General features: G+C 45.2%; 1 protein-coding gene across 2 annotated transcripts; it reads left to right on the top strand.

Annotated features, from left to right (window-relative positions):
• The first annotated feature begins 2,083 nt into the window (after positions 1-2,083).
• zhx3b (zinc fingers and homeoboxes 3b) lies at positions 2,084-22,279 on the top strand. Of its 2 annotated transcripts, none has more exons than XM_052056399.1 (7): positions 2,084-2,514; positions 13,715-14,601; positions 15,317-15,403; positions 15,493-16,878; positions 18,401-19,072; positions 21,510-21,759; positions 21,842-22,279. In XM_052056399.1, the coding sequence occupies exons 2-7, from the start codon at positions 13,867-13,869 to the stop codon at positions 21,850-21,852; spliced, it is 3,141 nt and encodes a 1,046-aa protein (XP_051912359.1). In that variant the 5' UTR covers positions 2,084-2,514; positions 13,715-13,866; the 3' UTR covers positions 21,853-22,279. The 2 variants fall into 2 exon arrangements, with proteins under 2 accessions (XP_051912359.1, XP_051912366.1); XM_052056406.1 differs by lacking the exon at positions 2,084-2,514 and adding an exon at positions 2,694-2,854.
• The last annotated feature ends 843 nt before the right edge of the window (positions 22,280-23,122 follow it).

The raw sequence follows: 23,122 nt of genomic DNA, 5'->3' as shown, positions 1-23,122 counted from the left end.
TATCAGGTTAATGGTACATTCTAAATGTCGGTGTGAGTGTGAGCGCCGCAGGTTGTTCGTCTCTGTGTGCCCTGCGATTGCCTGGCAACCAGTTTGGGGTGTAGCCCGCCTACTGGCCGAAGACAGCTGGAATAGGCTCCAGCAGCCCCGCGACGATCAGGTAATGGACAGATCGATGGATGAATCAGTACTGTGTTAAATCAAAATTGTCTGGTATTGCCCATCACAACAATGTGATAAATATCTGGTATGTATTTTGGAATTTGGACTGCCTACCACGGCCCGGTAGTCCAGGGGTTAGCACGTCGGCTTCACAGTGCAGAGGTACCGGGTTTGATCCCAGCTCCCGCCTCCCTGTGTGGAGTTTGCATGTTCTCCCCGTGTGCATTTTCTCCAGGTGGTGCGGTTTCCTCCACATTCCAAAAAACATGCGTGGCAGGCTGATTGAACACTCTAAATTGTCCCTAGGTGTGAGTGTGAGCGTGGCTGGTTGTTTGTCTCTGTGTGCCCTGCGATTGGCTGGCAACCGGTTCAGGGTGTCCCCGCCTACTGCCCGAAGACAGCTGGGATAGGCTCCAGCACCCCCCGCGACCCGAGTGAGGATCAAGCGGTTCGGAAGACTGCCTAACATTGTTTACTTCGAAGCGGGCACATGTAATAGCTTATAATGACGTAAATCATCCAAACAAGAAAATAAGCAAATATTAGAATTTCATTAGGCTGTGTTTACCTAATAAACTGGCAAAGGGGCTATTTGGATAGGTGATGAGTTGAACGAAACAAGGAACTGCTTTCAACACTAACATTTTAGGCGCGCACACGGCACACTATGTTAACAGTTAGACAAGAACTCATCATCCCTTAGGCTACCAAGCTTCAAAGTTCTGTGATATTTAAGGAGGTTAACTTGCAAATGTAATTGGAAACATGCCTCAATGTAAAACATACTAGCTGCTTAATTTGATGCTCAGGCGTGGGTCCATTTACATACCCTTCCATCACTGACAAACACCGAAAAACCTGCTCCCGGTTTGCATCCTTGAGTGTGTGCACCCTCATGTGATTGAGATGTGGCTGAGTTCAACATGAATCAATCACATTCAAACCTACGAAACAGGTGTCAGAACACACTTGTCACCATTTTAAGTGCCTCTTTAGGAATTCCATGTCCACACAACAAAAAGAAAGTGCGGTATTGTGTCCAAACTCCATTACAGAGGTCTGCAAAGTCATTTTGCCTGTACCTGTAATTCAATTACAGGTACCTGCAGTATGATTTACAAGTAATCTGTGACGGAATTAAAGATTTCCCAAAATTCAATTTGAGACATCGATAATTTCCTTCCGACTAGATGCTATTTCCAGTTGAAGATACAGTATTTGCTCAACTCAAGTTTCTTTAATCTAAAATAAGTTTTAAGTAAGAGAAACAACGTAAGTATCTCAATTTATGTTGCATATATCTGTAATTTTCTAGCGGTTCCCTGGAACTGAATTGTAGATATCTGTAATGAGAGTTGAGACACTGAATAACATCAATGACAAAAGTGATGTTACACCATCCTTGAATAAGTGATTAACTGTAGATCGCAGGAATGCAGTTACGGATATCTCAATTTCAAAAATTGGGGAGGGGCTGGAGCTTATCCCAGCCGTCTTTGGGCAGTAGGCGGGGGACACCCTGAACCGGTTGCCAGCCAATCGCACACAGAGACGAACAACCATCCACGCTCACACTCACACCTAGGGACAATTTAGAGCGTCCAATCAGGAGGAAACCGGAGCACCCGGAGAAAACCCATGCACGCAGGCCCGGGGGAGAACATGCAGATTCCACACAGGGAGGCCGGAGCTGGGATCGAACCCGGTACCTCTGCACTGTGAAGCCGACGTGCTAACCACTGGACTACCGGGCCGCCCTTGATTAAGAATCAAAAAACAACGTAAGAGTCATGTGTGTGACTATTCGGTTTTTGCTTGCCATTTGAAAGAAGAACGAATGACTGCTATGGTTCTGTGTCTTTAAGAGAGGTCACCTGGGGAGACAGGTGTGTTTATGGCGTTTTTAGCTGCACTGCATGCGGTTGAAGAATGCCGGCCGGGACGTTGAACACCGGCCCGTCCGATGTCTGGGGTTCGATTGACGGCGGGACGCCTCTTTCTCTCACTGGGGGCTCTCACGCCAACTCCACCGTCAGTGACGTATGCATCACGTGCTCGCCTCTTCCCTCTCTACGCCCGCCGTATTTTGCTTCCCTCCATTGGCTGCTCTCATACTGGAACCACTCGAAATCAAACCAGGCCGAACCGAAGAAAGGTCGCTGGCGCGAGCCGCCGAGCTTCAGGCGTCTTGACAACCGGCAGATGGACGGAGCAGCTTCCACCTTGAAGTTGCCATCAATGAGGCGCAGACCTGCTGTCGGCGTGCTGGTGCCACTGAGCTGCTACCGTTGAAAAAAACTTTTATTTTATGTGTGTTTTGTTTGCCACAGCGACGTGCGCCGACAACGTGAGGTGAGTGTCGCTTCCTGGTCTTCATTTCTACCAGGGCCGCTTCAGCCTTCGTCCAACTTTGCGTCCGCCTTCGCCGGCCAGCTGCACCGTACGTCGCCTGCTTAAAATGGCGACAGCCGACGGGGGAGGGGGGTGGTGTTATAGGGCTGGAGATTTGTCTTTTTTTTCTCCCCATTCTGCGCTGCGAGTGCGAAGGTTCCAACGCGCGTATTATTGTCGTGTCCACGAAGTTGGGACTCACTCCGCCTGCCTAAGTTGAGCGGAAGGAAGATGAACACGCTTCGTCATGGGAAATGTATGATGGCGATGACGTTCTCATTCGGCCGTTCCAATTTGACAGGTCAGATTAGATTTTATAATTACTATAACATTAGAACATTATTTGTGCAACCGGACAAATTGGCAACACTTGAAGATTGAATAATTTTGAGCATAATTTCATATTCAATTCTTAGATGTGCAATGAATAACATTTTCCCAGTTGAATGACACTCATTAAAAGTTTCGCAATTAGGCCACTTACATTTTGCTTTTAAGTTTTTATATACTCTCTAAACACAACCTCCAACAAATACTAGCGAGTACCACTATGATGACCAACATTAAAATGCAGTTACATACTAGGTCTATGTGTTCATGGGGAAAAGTAGTGTAGTGTGAACAAATTACATTCATATTTATTATTGTAAGCCACTGTGATATACTGTACACAAACATTAACCCTGTGCTTAAATGGAAATCCTTTTCCCCCATGACATAATTGTATTGTTTTGTTGTGGTGCTGCTTAATGAGTGTTTGATAAGTGAATCTTCCCAATGTCATACACCAACACAAACAAACGCTGGTCATGTGATCGAAAATGATCAACAAGAAAAGAAAAAAAATACACAAAGATTCAATTAAGATGTATTGCAAATAAAAGTCAAAACACATATTTAAATTATAAAAAACAGTTAGATCTTGTTAATAAAACACAGCTGAAAATGTTCATTTTTTTTAATGCGCCGTACATGGAAATTACTGGATTAAAAACGTTTACATTGACTGTGTTCTTATCTACAAGTTTCACTATAATAGGTTTGATTTTATTTCATGCATTCAATGCTGTAATTTTGTGTTAGTTCAGTGATTCTTTTGCAGACACTCGAGAGAGCCAGCATACCACTTGTGGTACTCGTACCACACTTTAAGAATTGTTGCTCTATACAATTCTTTAGTGTCTTATGAAAAATAGTTCTTGTTCTCCAATTAGAATGAAACGCGTGGTTGCCCTTTTCAAACAGTTTTGCAAATACAGTCAAACATCAGTTTTTGAACGTCTTTGTTCTCGACCAAATCGGTTTTCGACCAAAAATTTAGAGTTTTTTTTAATGCCTCGGATTACGACAAAAATTCGGTTCTTGACCAAACTGAGCACACTTGAATGTGCCACTCGACCTCTCTCGACTTCGTTACACAAAGAAGTGACGCTTCCTCAGGTTGACGAGGAAGTGACGCCTCCGTTGTGAGCAGATGTGTTCAATAAAGATTTTTTTAAAAGAAAAAGCGCCATTGTGAGCAGACGTTTTCAAAAATAAAAAAAAAGAGCGTACATTGTGAGCAGACGTGTTCAAAGACATTTAAAAAAAAAAAGAGCGCCCAATGTTTTCAATAAAGATTTTTAAAAAAGCAGACGTTTGTTGAGATCGACACAAATTGGACTGTTATTTTTGCATTGCACTAAAGAAAGCAAGTGGAAGTAGTACGGTATTTTCCGGACTATAAGTCGCACCAGCCATAAAACGCATAATAAAGAACAAAAAAACATACATTAGTCGCACTGGAGTATCAGTCGCATTTTGGGGGGAAATTTATGTAATAAAATCCAACACCAAGAACAGACATGTCATCTTTGAAGGCAAATAAAAATAAAACAACAGGCTGAATAAGAGTACAATATGCTAACGTTACATGACCCATAAACAATGAACTGAGAATGTGCCCGGTATGTTCACCTGAAATTTTAAGAGTTATTCAGATAACTGCAGCATAATGATCATGCTAACAAGTTTACCAAACCATCAGTGTCACTCCAAATCACTAAATCCAATGAAATCTTCATCCTTGGTGTCACTTTTAAGCAACTCTGCCAACTTCGGAGGTAGAAGAGACAGTGCTTCCTCTTCTACTTCGCTGACGTCAGATTCATCGTAGGTTTTTTTTTTTTGTCAATGTGGAAAGCATCAACACAGGCCTAGAGATCCCCGCTTGCGGTTTAATGTGAAAATAACATGTCAAATGTTAGAATGTGTTAATTATTTCACACATAAGTCGCTCCAGAGTATGAGTCGCACCCCCGGGCAAACTATGTAAAAAAACTGTGACTTATAGTCCAGAAAATACGGTAAATCTGCTGAAAAAAGAGGAAAATCGTGCGCAAAACTATTGAATTTAAGAAAGATTTGATAGTGAAATATGAATCAGGTGTGCATTTGTCTGTGTTGGCTAAGGAGTTCGGCATGGCGAAATCAGCAGCATCCTAAAAACGAAAGACCATCATAAAGTCAGTGATGTGGCTGAAGGATCTCGTGTGTTTAGTGAACAAAGTCCACAAATATAAGAGGAAGTGGAGAATTTTTTACTTATTTTCATAAATGAGAAACAGCTAGCAGGGGACAGTCTTAGCCAAGATACGATTTGTGGCAAAACGAGACAATTGTATGGAGATTTGATTTAAAAAAGGAAAAGGATCCTAGCATTGCTCCTGAAGAGTTTGAATTTAAAGCAAGCAGAGGATGGTTCGAAAAGTTGAGGAAAAAAGTGATTCGTCACGGAGAGAGAGTTCAGACAAGAAAGCTGCCGAAAAGTTTAAAGTTAAGTTTGTAAATCTCATCAAGGCCGAGGAATGTCTTCCCCAGCAAACTTTTAATATGGACAAGACTGGACTTGTTTGGATAAAGCGGTTCAGAAAATGGATGGAGGGATGTTACCTTGTACCGTAGTGTAGGATTGCAGACAGAGCGTCCATAGTTACAGCCATTACTTTAGGGTTTATAAATTTAAGGTGTAAAAGAATGCAATCTACAATTGTCATGAGAGAGAGAGAGAGAGAGAGAGAGAGAGAGAGAGAGAGAGAGAGAGAGAGAGAGAGAGAGAGAGAGAGAGAGAGAGAGAGAGAGAGAGAGAGAGAGAGAGAGAGAGAGAGAGAGAGAGAGAGAGAGAGAGAGAGAGAGAGAGAGAGAGAGAGAGAGAGAGAGAGAGAGAGAGAGAGAGAGAGAGAGAGAGAGAGAGAGAGAGAGAGAGAGAGAGAGAGAGAGAGAGAGAGAGAGAGAGAGAGAGAGAGAGAGAGAGAGAGAGAGAGAGAGAGAGAGAGAGAGAGAGTTACACGTGTATACAGTTTATGGAGTAAAATAGTTGAAAAAATGCTTTAAAAAAAGTTGTTTTCTATACTTGGAATGGATTAACAAATTTTATGTTGATTCTCATGGGAAACATGGTTTCGTTTTTCGAACAATTCGGTTTCCAAACACCCTTCTGGAATGGATTATGGTCGAAAACCAAGGTTTGACTGTAGGCTTCTAACGTTATACTCTTTATGTGTTCATTCCTGACTTTTCATGAAACATGGTTTATAATCTGATATATATTACCTAGAAGTGTCAAATTATCGCGTTAATTGCGATTAATTGCATCACATTTAGCGCATCATGTTTTTAATCGCGTTAATCTAAATTTTAGTCTCTGCCTTTATTGTTTCTGTAGGTGGGTTGCCTTTTTCTCATTGCCCTTCCTATGTCTTGCCTTCCTTTGTTCGAGTTGTTGAGGGTGGGGAAACAACTGTCAATCACATCCTTAAGCGGACATTGATTGGCTGCCATTATGTTGGGGCTTGTTTAGCCGACGCTGATAGGCTCCCATTGGAGTTGGGCGGGCTTAAGGTGAGGAATGGAGAGGTGAAAATGGAGGAGCATGTGAGAGTTCGCGCCACAATGAATGGAAAATGTACATTCCAAAAACGCCCTGGCGACACAGTTGATAAAGGTAGTGTTGTGCCCAATTTGTAAAAAGGAGTTTGCTTACCACCGAAGCAGCTCAAATTTAGCTTCCCACATCAGTGCAAAGCACACAGTCGTGAACGCAGCCACAGCTAACGTTAGCACTGAAAGCGTTAGCAATATAGCGAGCGAGCCATACATAGCAAAGCTCTTCGGCAAACTAAACTCGAGAACATCCCACGTATGAGGCATAGTTGATGTATCCTCTGTAGACTACTAGAAGTGATTGATGTTTATTTCACCACTTTTAGTTTGTCATGATGAACAGTGTTATTTCTGAAGTGCTAACTTACAGCACTGTGATTTAAGGATCTGTTTTATTTATTGTTTACCTGAAGCAAGTTCAGTGTTGAGTACTTGTATTGCTCAGAAAATGGTTCTTACTATTTTCCATCTATTAACCTAAGCACTTTTTAAGGACCTGTTGTTCTATTTTATTTTTAGTTTGTAATTCTTTAGAGATATACAAAAACAAACAAAACAGTGCTATTCCCCCTTGTGGTCGAAACTAAAGGTTGCACTTTGACTAGTCTCAAATACAGCAGAAAGTAAATGGCTAGGACTGCATCTGTCCAAGTCTGCTGAAAAACAATAAAATACTTTATAATGCCACTTTTGTCTTTTGATCTGCCTCAATAGTGTAACGATTTTAAAATGAAAATAGGGATTTTCTCAGTAATTTTTAGATGAGATTAAAATATAGATGAATTCGGTTCATTAATTACAGACCTAATTAAGTAATCGCAAAATTGTTTTTTGATCGCTTGACGGCACTAATATTTCCATATGCGATTTGTCTCATTAGAATGACACCCATGGAGGCCCCTTTTAAATGTTTTGTAAATAGGCTTCTTAACTTGTGCCTTTTTTTTAAGTCTTCATCGTTTGCTTTAATGAAATATTTAACTCCAAGCAGCTTGATAGTGATGCTCAAGAGTCAACAGTAGTTAGCATGCTGGCCTGGTGATTAATCATATTGTGTTGTCATGTTTGTGCGGCTCTGGGGGATTTAAAAGTTCACCCACGGCAACGCTGCTGCCAATGACTCAATGTTGAAGTCAGGCTGAACTTCAGTGAACGCCAAATGCACCATATTTACAACAACACAGATGTACCTCAAGCTTGCCGTGTTTTGTTTAGCCGGAATGCTATAGAATACTGCTAACTCTTTCCAAACTTGCTTTTTGAGGTTAGGTTTTTACTTTCAGAGGATGAATGAATGAATGAAAGAGATTTCTGTAACCCGTTGAATTAATTGAATTGTATCCTCAGTATCCTCTCAAGGCTTCTACAAGGAAGTCATTTCAGTGTGCCAGCCGTTCAGTGACGTCACACTCACTTCTCCACTGTCATGACGACAGTGTATTCGTGTAGCTCTACCAAGTCGACAATAAGCTCGCCATCAACTGACAGTCGAGAGCCTTTCACAGTCTTGGCGAAAGCACGCCGATTCACTCCCACATCCGGCGCGAGCAGGTTTTGGTCAGCAGCGGCAGCCTGCGTTCTGCTCGGCTGCTTAGCAGCATGTGATGCCAGCCATTTTAGGTTGGGCGGCACAGAGTATGATGCAACGCCATTTTTTTCCCCGCTCTCCTTCTGTCGCGGTCTATTCAGCAGCCCAGTTCTGCATGCCCCGGCAGAGGCCACAGCAATGCAGCCCTTTGCAACCCACACAGCCATCTGCTCTGTGACCCGAGAGTCGCTGAGAGAGGATGGGCTGTCCCAGTAGGAAACTGACATAAAGTGTTCCACTGTTGCCAATGCTGAGCTGAAGTCATGAGCGCAAGCCAATCTCTCAGGGACTTGTGAATGTCAGCAAACGAGCAACTGAGAAAGACCATAACTTGGTAGTCAAAGGGTGGTTCGATAAACATTTGACTTTAATGTTTAAATTCTTTATTCTTTTTTTTTTTTGCTTACTGAGATTCAGCACTACCAAGGTCACTGCAGACCAAGCCCAAAGAAAGAGAGAGGTTTTGTTCATCCCACTCGGGAAGAAAGCGAGAAGTTACCAAGGCCGATGTCTGTAAGGGCACTCAGGCATGTGGTTAACAGGAAGAGTCAGCATCATCTCTGGCCAATAACTTTCCATGCCGACCACACCTATATGGGAAACGCCAATACTATCAGTGGGAGTTACTAAAATAAGAGCAGTCCAGGGATGCGCCAAATGCCGCTTCAAACAAACAAACTTGGATAGCTACGGTGAACGTGTGTGTGAGGTACACAACTCCATTTTGTCTTCCTGAAGCCCCGGCGGGTGGTGCAAGTCGTTGGGGTGGTTGCCATGGGGACAGTAACACATCAGTGGCGCTGCCGACCTGTCTCCCTTGGCCAAGCATGTTACGAGAAGGGGGGAGGAACGCTGGGAAGGAATGAGGGCCAGAGGGGAAGTGGAGGCGGGGGGTGTATCTGCGTGACGCAAAAGGACAAGCAAGGAAGCTTGAAACTGAGTAAACAAGAAAACAGTATACATACATCTCTTAAGCACAGCATTGTCATCGGCACGAGTGCATCCGCTGCTTAGTGACTGGTATTTTTGTTGCAATACTACGCAGCCTTCTCTCTACGATAGCTGGTGCATGTGCTATTATTGTCCTGTATTCTGTGGATCCATCGAGGCCCTTCCCAAAAGTAAGGCTGAGAGATGAAGAGAGTTGTGCAGAACCACCACACAGGTGTTGAATAACCAGCGGCAGAAAAAGATTTCTTTGTGTCACCGGCATGTCTGCGACCGTCGCACGCAGGAAAACAAGCCGCCTCGGTCCCTCCGTAAACAAGCTTCACACGCACTCACTGGCACGCCGGCAGCCACCCCCACGTCCTACATGCATACGAACGTAAGCACACATGCGCCCTTGCTCACTCGGCCTCCCCCAACCTCCATCGCTTCACTTCGCACAGGAAACCCACACATGCAAATGCCGACACACAGACACAAAGTCGCCATTGCCACAACACGTGACGTACAACTTGACGCCATTGCGTTCATACTCCGGGATTCAACACGCCGGCTGGGTGTGTTGTTCATAGCGCAGCCTGCGTAGTGCTTTGTCTGCATCCTTGCCTGGCTGAGGCTTATCGCGCAGTCCCTGATTGGGCTAAACTTTGTGGCACAACTTTGTAGCTCTGTCCATTGCCCCGAATGTTATACCTATAGAATTTTTCTCTCCAATCATATTCAGAACAGTGTCCAATGTGTTTGAAGGTGAATTGTAGAATATCTCCACTGACTGAGGAGCTTCTTGGCTTGGAACATTCCAGTCTGAGCAAGCACAGTGAGGAGGGAAAGGGAGTGAGGTGGCAAAGTGGGGTGGAGCTCTGCATGATTGTAGTTTGGAGCAAGAAGGGGGCGTCGAAGAGCGGGGGTGGGCAGGGTACGGCGGTTGGAGGGGGCAATCGGGTTGGGAAAATTCCTCTCTGAAACAACTCAGCGCTTCCTCCACGACAGTTCACACCCCAAAGCGTCTCCCAACCCCCACTGTTGGCTCTCGCTCGTCTCACCCGACACGGCCGCGTAATGGATGACTGAAACTGTCCACCCAGAAGCCTTTGTTTCGGTCATGTGACCGGTCCGCCTTGGCAGCGCGATGCCCCTTGATGCAGAATTGAATGCCAGAGGAGTAGGAGGGGTGCGCAGCAGCCCACGACAAGCGGCGTGCCTCTCACCCAGGGATGCTCAAAGGAACAAGGGACATCATGTTCCTTTGGCAGAAACAAATCTCAGTTGCTAGTTAACCCCTCACTTCCCACCCTGTGTGACTGCTAATGGCGAAAGTCACGAGGGAAAAAATGGTCAAGTTCATATCAAGTGGTAGCCAACTCAGGCTTCGTCTACATGAAGATGGGCTTTTTTAAAATTGAATATTTCCCCCTCTCCATGTAGGAGGAGGTTTCTGTCCGCGCTGCTTTGTTTTATTTTAAATAAAAAAAAAAAAACGCATCCACACCAAGCCGCAAAAGTATGCTTAGAGCATTTACAAGCATGTTCGTGTAATCGCCCCTAACTGGGTCCGTACCATCAGAAATACGGGGGCTGTAGGTCTCATGGTTAAAGACCGAACACGTTGCAAAAATATTTAGTTGTCACGTGTGTTTGTTTGTTTGTTTGTTATTCTGTCTTCCTAGCTAAAATCAACCAAAACGGCAGGACAGTTGCGTTTTTCAGGTTCATGTTCTTCCACATCGACGGCCTCGTTCATATACACATTGATTTACACAGTCACAAATATATAAACAGGATAGAAAGCAAATATGTACTCACACACACAATATATTTATGGAAGCTTATGTCTGTAATAAAAAAAGAACGGGGGAATATATAATAATATATATATATACATATATATATATATATTAGAGCTGTCAAACGATTAAAATATTTAATCTAATTAAAAATACAACTGTCATAATTAACTCAAATGAACTAAAAAATTAATCGTGATTACTCACATTTTTTATCGTTTCTGAATTTCCTTTTACATTTGTTGTCCTATTTTTCCCCATTTTAATGATCTCATCAACTTGGAATCATGTGCCAAATGAAAATATTTAATGAAATAACAATTTCGATTTTCAATTTTACATGAACATTTTTTTTCACACATTATTCACACATAATCTCTCACACAATATTACTGTCCATCAATAACGGTGAAAAAAATATTTTGTCACACAACAGCTGCTTTAACAGCTTTTTTAATTAAATCAAAACAGAGCAATATCTATATATATATTGCGCGTCGTCCCGCACGCGGTCTGTCCTTCCGTCTGTCCCTTTTCAAAACGTACCTTCTTCACCGCGCCGCTGCACGCTGCCACTGCGCCGCTCAGGCAGTGGCTCACTACGATCGCGCGGGCATCTTAGCGAAAAAATGTTGTCTACCCACAAGCATTGCAATAAAATTGTTAGTTATTTAGTAGAGCTAAACATCTCTTTATTTTCGCGATAAGCAATGAAGATGAACAAAAAGTTGAACCAAGCAACAACACTTTTGTGGGCCGAAGGCCCACCTTACCAGCCTTCCGCAGGAACTAGCTGATGAGCCGCCCGGAGGGCGGCGAACCAGCTAGTATATATATATATATATATATATATATATATATATATATACATACACACACACAGTGCTGTTCAAAATAATAGCAGTGCAATGTTACGAACCAGAATATCCCTGGTTTTTAGTACATTTTTTATTGTTACATGCCAGACAAGTTACCAGTAGGTGCAGTAGATTCTCAGAAAACAAACAAGACCAAGCATTCATAATCGGCACGTTCCGAAGACGGTGCAATTGGGCAAATATTTCAAATGGGTGTGTTCAAAAATAGCAGTGTCTGCTGTTGACTGCACAAAACTATTTTGTATTTCCGAAAAAAAAGTACTGAAACTGAACTGTACGCACATGTGTGTCAACGAGGAGAAAGAAATACTTTTGACTGAATTATTATTTATTTATTTAACATGCAAGAAGAGGAGATGCGTGTCTCTGACTTTACGAATGACTGATTGTTATAAACCTCCAGTTACAACTGTCAATAGCCAAATGCAGATCCGCAGATATCTGCAAATCCCGACTTTGGACAGTTTTCAGAACCTCCTTTTTTGTTGTTGTTGTTTTTAAATGAAGAAAAATCTCCAGGGATGTGTGGCAAAAAAGGCAGACAGTAGAAAAATATCTTGCGCTTGCAAAATCCCCGGCGACGTGGAGCCGAGGCCTCAGTTCCTCACTCACCTCAAGTGGTGTTGACCAAACTGAGCATTTCAATGAAAACAATTGATATTCGCATATTTGGTGTGTCAAGGTGTAGCGTCGCTGTGGAGTGAGCGTGAACTCATCTGCAACTAACGCTCCATGACTTTTCTCTTGCTAGAACACTTTTTGTGTGTTTACTTTGTGGGCACCAGTGACAGAAAGAAGGAAGGTATTTGCGCTGTTTGAAGAAGGGCAGGTTTGTGTTGTGGCCAACATTTTGAATCGTCTTATCTACCAGCAGTTGTGCCTTTGTGTAATAAGGGGCAAGACTTGGAGAGGCTGTTGAATTTACCAGTTAAACTGGTGAGACCATAACCTTTGTAAGTTTGTTCGTGAGGTATCACGTCCAGGCCCCAGAACCAGCATCCGGTACTTAATCGCTCCCCCTTTGCCAGAGGTGAGTAATAACGAGCTACGTTTACTCAGAGTTTTTGGGGGGTAAATTGTGTTGATCAAAGTACATTTTACTTCACTTGAGTGTTTTGTCAAGAAATGGTTGTACTTGTATTGCTTTACATTGAGGTACATTCTGCGGGCTACTTGTCATATGATCTGCAGGTATTTATTGTTGATTGGGTGATCTTTTTTTGGTTCGATTCATAAAACATGGCAGCAATCTAAATTTACTTTACTGAGAGGTTCAGGCTCACCAATGACGCCAATGACGATAAACACTCACGACAGTGGATGGATGGTTTATGATAAACATGGCTGTGCCTTGTGCTGGATTGGCCTCAATGTATTTTCATCTATTCATCTCTATTTTATTTAAAAAATATCATTTTAATTCAAAGTAATGTTGGGAGGGAATATTTGAATTTGCCGATGCCTACTTTTGTCTAGTTGATATTCATGAATTATTTTAGGAAAGAGAAGGCGGGATGGAGAACCGCAAGAAGCCTCACTATGTTGTATGGAGACGCAGAATTTGGAGGAAAATACTGACTTATAAGCAGCAACAAAACTGAGGAATATTACGAATAACGATCGGCAAGTCGATCTGTAACGTGAGATGTCGGAAGTCTTTGTCCCAATATTTGTCAAGGTGTGTAAGGACCCGTTCAACCCCCCGCCCCCCCCCCCATTTCTCCTGCTCTCCGTTTGGGGGTAGGGTGCGCATGATGGTGGGGAAGCGCGCGGGGGAGGTAAAGGAGGGGTCGGACAGGATCACTCCCCCAACGACTTTAGTGAAGAAGCAGAGTTGCTTTTTGAAAAATTCTCATTCATGAGGATCCCTTGTCGACATTTGGGGGTTTGATTGGTTTAATTGCTACTATCTTCCACTCACTTTTACAATTAAGGTTGTTTACTTACAGACCCCAGCAATGTTCCTGAACAAGTTGCTACACAAGTTGTATTTTTCTTTCACTGTAACAACATGTTTTATCTGCTTCACATTTTGCCTCCAGGCCACGATGAAGGTACCGAGTGGCCGTATGGACGTTCTGTGCGCATTCCCTCCCTCCACGCCCAGCCTATAGGCTGCCAGCAAGCACCCATCCTCCCGATCACACCCCACTCGCAATTATTTGAGTGACGCTCCCCACCGTGCGGCCACACCATGGCCAGCAAGAGGAAGTCCACGATACCCTGCATGATCCCCAGCAAGATCATACAGCACTTTAAGGACGTTGACGTGGACATTCCGGTTCTTCAGCGGCAAACCACACTTTCTGGAAGTAGCACCAGGCTCAGCCCGCCGGAACTCACGGACTCTCCCAAATTCGAGGCAGCAGACCCAGCCATAGAGGATGCAGGGACCTACATCTGCAAGCCTTGCAACTTTGAAACCTATGACCTTAATTTGTTCTTAGACCACGTGTACGCCGGACACCCGGAATTCCGTTCGGACCCGAGCTTCCTCTGTGTGAACTGTGGCTTTTCGGCGCTTAAGTTTGAAGGCCTGGCCCTTCATAATGCCAGGATTCACCCGAGCACCTTTAATTGCCCTCTGCAGCTGAGAAGGAGGGATCGGAGGGCGGTGGTGGAGCAGACATTAGTCACCGGGTCAGATGAAGGCAAAGATAATGAGATTTCCATCACCAAAACCCCAATCATGAAGATGCTGAAAGGCAAATCTGAGCTCAAGCGAATTGTAATGTCCCAGCCTTCCTCAGATACGCACTCCTCATCTGGCTCCAAGGAGCCAGAGAAAAAGGAGCCCGTTGCAGTCAGCCAAGTCGCTCATGTCCCCACGGTTGTCCACAATGGACCAACCAAGGTGACACTACCCTCAGCGATTCAGATCGTCAATGGGTCTGGAACTTTACCGGTCCTTAAGACCCCCATCACACAGGTAGGCTCCCTCCTTGCTTTGTTTTGATGTTCCCATGTTGAACTTACTGCTTCACGAAATGCAATGTAGCACTGCAAATAATGATCATTTTTTTAACAATTGAATTTGTGTTGTTGTTTTTGAGAAACCAATGAACAGGATGGGAAAACATTTCCAAAGAGTTTTTTTTTTAATTGAAAAAACAAGGATTCTGAAAACTACAGCCAAACTGGCGATTTGCAGATACAGTATATTCAGATCTGCGTTTGGCTGTGGAGATTCATAATCATTCTGCTACCAAAATGCTTTTCATGAGAGCCAGTCTGGACGTCAGCTAAAGTGCGGGTTATAACCATAACTACTGCACGCTGTCATAGAGCACAGGCGAAGGAGGACTTCAAAGCCGGGCTCTTTACTGTCAGATAACCAGAGGTAGGCGTGTCAGTAAATGTTGCCGCATCGCGCAGCTTAAAAACCCCCAATTGGGTGTAGACATGGCCTTAGTTTCTGGTTTGGGCCGTAACGTGTCCAAACATCTGGAAAAATGTTCATCCAAAAGTAAAAGCAGATATTGCAAATGTCTTATTTTCATTGAAAACAAATGTCTGCTTTCTTGGAAAATCCGAGAGTATTTTCTGGTTAAAGTCAGAAGTTCTCAGGAGGTCTCGAAGCGATGAATCGGCTTTTAAAATAGCTGTGTCTGAATTATTGCACCTTTAATCCAATGTGTGTACAGGTGGTCTCTGTTCACAACAAAAGCCTGCACCAGTCGTCTCCAACTGCAGTTTCCACTGACGCCTCATCTTCCAAGAATCTTCCCAAAGTAATTTTTGCTTCAATTCTAGCTCATTAAACATGGACGCTTGTCGGCACGGAAACCTCCTGTTCACCGTCTCAACCCTTCCCATCCAGGTGATGATTCCGTTGAGCAGCATCCCCACCTATAATGCCTCCATGGACTCCTCCTCCTTTTTGAAGACCTCCTTCAGCAAATTCCCCTATCCCACAAAGGCTGAGCTCTGCTACCTGACCGTGGTCACCAAGTTCCCAGAAGAGCAGATCAAGATCTGGTTCACGGCGCAGCGACTCAAACAAGGCATCAGCTGGTCTCCCGAGGAGATTGAGGAGGCCAGGAGGAAACTGTTCAACACCGTCATCCAAACCGCATCCACTCGTGCACACAACCAGCCCCCGAGTCCGGCGGCGCACACAATCACAGTTCTGGGGGCCACTGGGATCCCTCAAATACTGCAGGGCTCTCTTGTTAGTCCGGGGGGCGTCATCGTCACGCAGCCCGTGATGGCCAACGGTACCCCCGTGGCACTGGCCGTAACACCCAAGCCCCAGACGGCGGCCCGGCCCGCGATGCAGGCCCGACCCGCCGCGGCCCTGGTGGCCGACAAGTGTACCGGCATGATGGGGTCAGTGGGCAGCAGCAGTAGCGGGAGCAACGTCATTGGAAGCAGTAAGAGTAGTCGGAGTGGAGGAGGGGCCACGAGCAACGTCATGAGTAGCACCAGTCAAGCGAGCGTCATTAATCTCACTCAGGGTTGCAATACAAAGGTGAGTGGCGCCAATGTGAAATACCCCAGCGGTACCCAGGGCAAGAGTAAAAGTGACGTCGGTAAAAGTGCAAATGCCCCCAGAGTCAGTGCGGACAGCAAGCCTTCGAATGGCAGCAACAGCAGCACGACGGACAGTAGCGGCGGCAACAAAAACGATGCCTCGAGCGTCAGTGCGGACGACGCCGACCTGAGCGCGAGCAACTCCTTCAAAATGGACGAAGCATCCTCGCCTTCCTCCAAATCCTCGTCTCCGTCTCCCGTAGCTGGCGGCTCCCTGAGCTCCCGTGGCATCAACGTGTTCCTAGACCCCGGCTTTTGCAAGGGCAAGAAGTCCCAGGAGCAGCTCGGCACGCTCAAGGACAGTTTTCTGAGCAACGCCTACCCCGACCAGGAGGAGGTGGACCGCCTCATCTCGCTGACGGGACTCACAGTGCGCGAAGTCCGCAAGTGGTTCAGCGATCGACGCTACCACCTCCGCAACCTCAAGGGCCCGCGCTCAGGCCCAGGTGCCCCACACAAGGCGTCGGTAGGCGGCGGCAACGAGGGCAGCCCCGGGCCCATCGACCTTTCCGAAAACAGCAGCGGCGCCAGAACGCCACAGCACGGTTGCGCTCCTCTGAGCCCGACGTCAACGCACACTCCGACATCTCCCTCGACGCCCTCACGCAGGCTGCCCAGATCGCCTTCTCCTGACTTCACAGTTGTCCGCTACAAGGAGAGGGAACCCCACCAGGTGAGCATATGGCCACAATAAATAAATAGATTGCCATTTTGACAAATTTACATCCCGGGAGAACAGTGCTAAGAAATAGACCTAACCTTTATCAGAGAGTAAACTTTTCCAGAGGATTGTTTTTGTGCTGATTTAAAATCAGCCCTTGCTTTGTTTTCCCCGAGCACATCGGGTTTTCATAAGATATGGCGTGTATTTAAGTCAAGTCAAGTCAAGTCAACAGTATTTATAGAGCACTTTCAAACAGCCATCGCTGCATACAAAGTGCTGTACATGGAGCGATTTAACATATACAATAAACAGTAAGACGAATCAGTAATAAGTAATAAGTAATAAGGCGGTAGAAAGCACCAAGCAGTAAAATCAAGAGCAAATCTAAGTCATGCTGAGTCAAACGCCAAAGAATACAAGTGAGTTTTGAGGAGGGCTTTAAAGATGGGCAGCGAGGAGGCTTGCCGAATGTTCAGTGGGAGGTCATTCCAGAGAGATGGACCAGCAACAGAAAAGGCTCGATCCCCTCTGAGCCTCAGTTTAGTTCTTGGTACGTCTAGCAAAGACTGGTCCACAGACCTGAGGCGCCGGGCAGGGGTGTAGGGGCGTATGAGCTCAGAGAGGTAAGGTGGCGCGAGATTATTCAGAGATTTGAAAACAAAGAGGAGGATCTTAAAAATAATTCTAAAATGAATGGGGAGCCAGTGAAGGGATGCCAAAGTAGGAGTTATATGCTCCCTCTTACGAGTACCAGTCAAGAGGCGAGCAGCGGCATTCTGGACCAGCTGAAGGCGCTTAATGGACGACTGGCTGACTCCAAAGTACAGGGCGTTGCAGTAATCGAGCCGGGATGTGACAAAGGCATGAATTACTGTCTCAAAGTGTTCATGTGAGAGGAAAGGTTTTATTTAGTAGTAGTTTCTGAATATGAAGTTTAGAAAAAGGTGCGGGGGGTTTTTCTGAAACGCGCGTGGTAAAATCCGTACTGCACAATCATTTATAGGTCAGTCATAGAAAATAGGAATATCTCACAAAACCGATGTGCTAGGATTTTTTTTTTTAATCGGTGTCAAAAATACCTGTAGGGGTGCCCGAAACCACCTGATTCAAATGTGCTGTTGACCAGTGTTGTAAATACAGTAGTCAAGGAGACCGCTAACTGATATTTGGAGACAATATTCACTGCTAATGCTAAAGTCAAAGGAAGATGCCATTCAAATGCTAACGGCCATTTTTCATTGACCTTGGCAGTGATATTCCTTCAAATAACCAAAATTCACAAATAAATGCTGTGGAAACGCATACACACAAAAAAGATGGCACAACTCAAATGCACAAATTCCTCCCAATCGGTAAAAAACGAGTTAAATGAAGAGTTAGTCACTTCTTCTGTTCTCTTTCTCCATCCATGCACAGCACTACACTGCCCCTAAGAGGCCATAACATCCAGCAACAGCCGACGTGTATAAAGTATATATATAGATACATTTTTTATTACATACCTGTATTTATTAGATTTTTTTTTTCTCAGATTAAAGCGCTGGAGGCCAGCTTCACTCAGGCCGCCGAACCGACAGGAGAAGAAGTGGACCGTCTGCGAAGTGAGACCAAGATGACCAGAAGGGAGATTCACAACTGGTTCACCGAGAGGAGGAAGAAAGCAGCGGCGGCCGAAAGACGGAAAGAGGAGGCGGGGCGAGCATCGGGCAGCGGGACAGAAGCTGACGGCGAGGAGGGACAAAATGACGACGCTTCCGGCGAACTCAAAGTCAACCCAATTAAGATCAATCTAAAGATGCTGAAGGTCACCGAGGCCAATGGCAAACTGGAGGATGAGCCAGCGGACAGCCTGGGTGGGAGCGCCCAATCCGGCGCGTCTACGAACCTTGCGGCGATGCCCGGCGGCAAAGCGGCCGTTCTGCGAGGCAAAAAGACGGCGGAGCAGCTGCACCTGCTCAAGCGAGTGTACGCGAGAACACAGTGGCCCAGCGCCGCTCAGTACGACGAGCTCATCTCGGGCACGGGGCTGCCCCGGCCCGACGTGGTGCGCTGGTTCGGGGACTGTCGCTACATGCAAAAGAACAGCCAGCTCAAGTGGTTGGAAGCGTACCAGAACACGGCCTTGGACGAGGATCTCCACCAGGACAACGAGCGCTTCCTCCAGGCGCACCTCGACAGCCGTGGCGGTCAGGAAGAGTCGCAGGTACTGACCACAAACCAGTCGGCGCAATGAGTCAAAGTTCATTCACGCTGGCAGAAATTAGTTCAAGTCCCTGTCCATGCAAATCAATGTTTTCTAAAATTGACACATCGCAGAGAAAAGTGTTAACAATCTTTCAAATTAAATATTAAAAAAAAAAACCCCTTCTGACACAAACTCAATTTCTCCGGAACCCATTTTATGTTCAAAATTCTTGATATGTTGGACTCAAGATTAAGTGGCCATTTGAACTTGGCTTGGCATTTTGGGGGCAATTGCTATTTAGTGGTTTGGCGCTAGCTTGCTATGTTTCTGGGCTGTCTCCCAGCCGGCGGGCAGGCTTGTCAGGAATATTCATAACAACACGGGGCTCTTCTGTGAATTGTCGCATTGAGAGAAAATGTATTTTAGAGACGTAAGCTCAGCTCGCGAGCAAACTCAATACTGTAAAGGTCGTAAAAAAAAAGTACCCAGTCATACAGTAACCAACCTTCCATTTGGACCACCCCGCACGGTGCCCAAACATTTTGGACCGAAGATAGACTTTTCGTTCAACCAACCTCCCGGGATCGCCCCTTACCGCGCACGCACGCATGCACACACGTGCGCCACGATGAGAAGCCAAACACGGAAGGAAGCGATGCACTTTTAGAGCCCGTTAACCATCGTAGCTCACACGTACCGTTTTAAAGTGCTTCCCTCAGCCCTCTAGATTCCTATTCTTTGCCCGTGCCCTTGGTGAATTGTACACGAAGCAAACTGAATGAGAATAATGACGATCAAAGATGGATCGCAACGGCTCTGATCACAATTGCAGACTGAGCGCTAACAACTAATGGTGACGTAGGTCACGCGCCCACCCGTAGGTTAAAGATTTACCTTCTTTATTTTATTTTTAAAATATTTTTTTGGGAAAATGAGACTGATAGGATGATTAGTGTACATGAGCACAAAAATATATTACTAACATGTACAACGTCACACAAATGTTTTTTTTTTCTCCTCTACACCTTTCAGATCTAATTGGGATGAGTTCTAGATCTACCCGTCGATCAGGATCGACGTAATAGGCACCCCTAGCTTACACATTCATGTCAGTTTTTGATGCAGTGCCGCTTGAGGCACTCGAAGGTCACATGCATTCATTGTTGGTTTTCGGCCTTGCCACTTACATGCAGCCATTTCTCCAGATTCTCTAAACCTTTTTTATACATTGGGCCTTAGATGATGAAATCCCCAAACTCCTTGCAATTGTATATTGAGGAATATTGTAAAACGGTTGGATTATTTCTCACGCAGCACTTCAAAGAGGTTAGTTAACCTCACCCCATTTTTGCTTGTGAATGACAATTTAAGCAATTCAGGGAAGCTCCTTTTTTCCCCAATCATGGTACGCAACTCTTCCCAGTTAGCCTGTTCACCTGTGGGATGTTCCAATCAGGTGTCTGATGACTGTCTTTTGTGCCACCTGTCCTATCATTTTACAAAATGCAAATACAATACTTTATCAGTTTGAACATTCAATATCTTCTTCGTAGTGTATTAAACTAAAAATATAGTTTGGATATGATTTGCAAATCGTGTTCTGTTTTTATTCGACAAACACAAGGTCCCAACTTAATTGTGTTTGTAGTCCACTGTTCAAAAAAAATCCCCACAATGAAGAAGGGTTTACTATCATTCATTCATCTTCCGTACCGCTTGATCCTCACTAGGGTCGCGGGGGGTGCTGGAGCCTATCCCAGCTGTCTCCGGGCAGTAGGCGGGGGACACCCTGAATCGGTTGCCAGCCAATCGCAGGGCATACAGAGACGAACAACCATCCACGCTCACACTCACACCTAGGGACAATTTAGAGTGTTCAATCAGCCTGCCACGCATGTTTTTGGAATGTGGGAGGAAACCGGAGCACCCGGAGAAAACCCACGCAGGCCCGGGGAGAACATGCAAACTCCACACAGGGAGGCCGGAGCTGGAATCGAACCCGGTACCTCTGCACTGTGAAGCCGACGTGCTAACCACTGGACTACCGAGCCGCCCGGGTTTACTATCACTAACTCACAATTGTACCAGATGACCACGGATGGGAACAAAGTTCAAGTCCGCATGTGGACTCATGCCAGATGCGAACGTGCGCCACTGGGTTCCGTTTAGGCCACACCCCAAAATTACAAAATCAGGAAAATTGAAATGGTGAAAAACAGCTGTTGCCGTCAAACGTGCATTCCAAAACTAAGCTCTGAATTCACTTAGGTTTAAGCGTACTGTCAATATACACACTCGGTAAACCACATCCAACATTTTTGTACTTGAGGAGAAAGGGCTCTTTCTATGTTGCATTCAAATAATTCATTTGCATGCGTTTTTTTTTTGGGGGGGGGGGGGGGAGCAAATACTTATTGAAATGAGCGACAGTGAACACTGGTCTTTCCGGCTGCAGTTACAGGAACTGGCAAAGGTGACTGGTTTGACAACCGATCTGGTGAGATACTGGTTCGCCACCAGGGCAGCTGCAGCTCGACCAGAGCAAGTGTCTGCGCTGAAACCTGCAGCAGGCGCAGCAGTAGCTGAGCCGCCGCCGCCACCAGGCTCCTCCCCCGTGGAGCCGCACCCGAGAGGAAGTAATGAGAAAATAGAGCAGTCGCTGTGCGGCCAAGCAGGCGAGAGAGACACTCACAACACTACTCAAGGTAGCTTGTGTGACTTGAAATCTGCTCTGAAATGTAATGACACTAATGGTACAGTATTTCCTTCTGCTTTGACCCACGACAGAAGCAGATTGACAAACGCCATGGGAAAGGGCCTTGAAACTGTACCTCCCCCTTCTCGTTGAGTGGATGTGACTTTGGACAATTGCCATCTTGCACTAACTCCCTCTGGACTGTGGCAGCTGACACGGCAGTGCAAGTTGGACTCTTCATAGCGTCTAAATGACAAATGAAGCACTAAAGTTGTTTTTTTCCCGATTTTGTCCATTTAGTTGTACATTGTGTAAAAACAAAGGATGTGATGCATTCATCCTCAGAACACAACAGCAAAATAACTGATAGATGGAATTTTGAAAGCGCTCCTTGACGTCCTCGACGTGTATGAACATTTTTACCGAGTGCATACATTTGACTGTAAAACCGAACTTACTGGGGTTCCCTAATTAGGTAAAATGTATCATTTTTACAAGTGTATTTACAGAATAAACTGTATTTCATGAAATGTTTCATTCCTCCAAATTCTTGTGTACATTAGAAGATGGCCATCAAATGAGACAAAGACAAAACAGTGAGTATGAAGTATTTTATTCTCAGGCTTTAGTATGTTCCTTACCAAAGGCAAAATTAAAATGATAACTCTTCCTCTCCATAGTTGTCTTAGGCACATTACAGAAAGGCAAGACTGTCAAGCGAGGAAACAAAAAGACACTTTGGGGCCCCGCACAGTACACACATCCAAAATCAGGCTTTGTGAGATTCTATCTATTTGACCTCTTTAAATCTCAAACTGCATGAAGCCATCGGAGGAAAAAAAAAATCCCCCCAAAAATGACAGGAAAGGGCAACAGGTTATGTCTTGTCACGCGTTGCTGAGACCCAGTCAGTCAAAACAGATGTGTGTACCATGTCTGCAAGTGAATGCTGGGGGTGTGTAGACAGACATTTGCAGTACTGCAACATCAACAGCTGGTGGGGGAAATTAATACGGGGTACACATTATATATCTTTCACGCACACACACACACACACACACACACACACACACACGATGCTAAAAGTCTTTCTGTGGCCTAACAAAGTGTTCCTGAACATCACTGCTCTCACTTCCAACTCTTCATGATACCTTATGGCTTGGGAGTCTCAGTGTTGTTACACTGAGCAACAATACTGAATTTACATCATGACAGAGCGAAAACAAATAAGCAGTTGAACTCGAGCTCCGAGTGGACCCAATGAAGGCACCAGGACGTCCATCCGAAAAGCACTGCCATCCGCCTGCTTTGAATTTACAAACATGAAGGGAGGTCAGGAGTGAACGAAGACTGTCGATGTTTAAATGAAAGAG

Source organism: Hippocampus zosterae, chromosome 2 (genome assembly GCF_025434085.1).
Source record: "Hippocampus zosterae strain Florida chromosome 2, ASM2543408v3, whole genome shotgun sequence".
NCBI lineage: Eukaryota > Metazoa > Chordata > Actinopteri > Syngnathiformes > Syngnathidae > Hippocampus > Hippocampus zosterae.
Note: the sequence above shows the minus strand (reverse complement) of the source record. Positions and strands in the feature narration are given on the sequence as shown.

Excerpts from the sequence above, each read along its gene's own strand:
- zhx3b (XM_052056399.1), top strand. The coding sequence starts at position 13,867 with ATGGCCAGCAAGAGGAAGTCCACGATACCCTGCATGATCCCCAGCAAG. Across the intron at positions 16,879-18,400 it reads AGGAGAGGGAACCCCACCAG|ATTAAAGCGCTGGAGGCCAG; the intron begins GTGAGCATATGG and ends TTTTTTTCTCAG. Across the intron at positions 19,073-21,509 it reads GCGGTCAGGAAGAGTCGCAG|TTACAGGAACTGGCAAAGGT; the intron begins GTACTGACCACA and ends TTCCGGCTGCAG.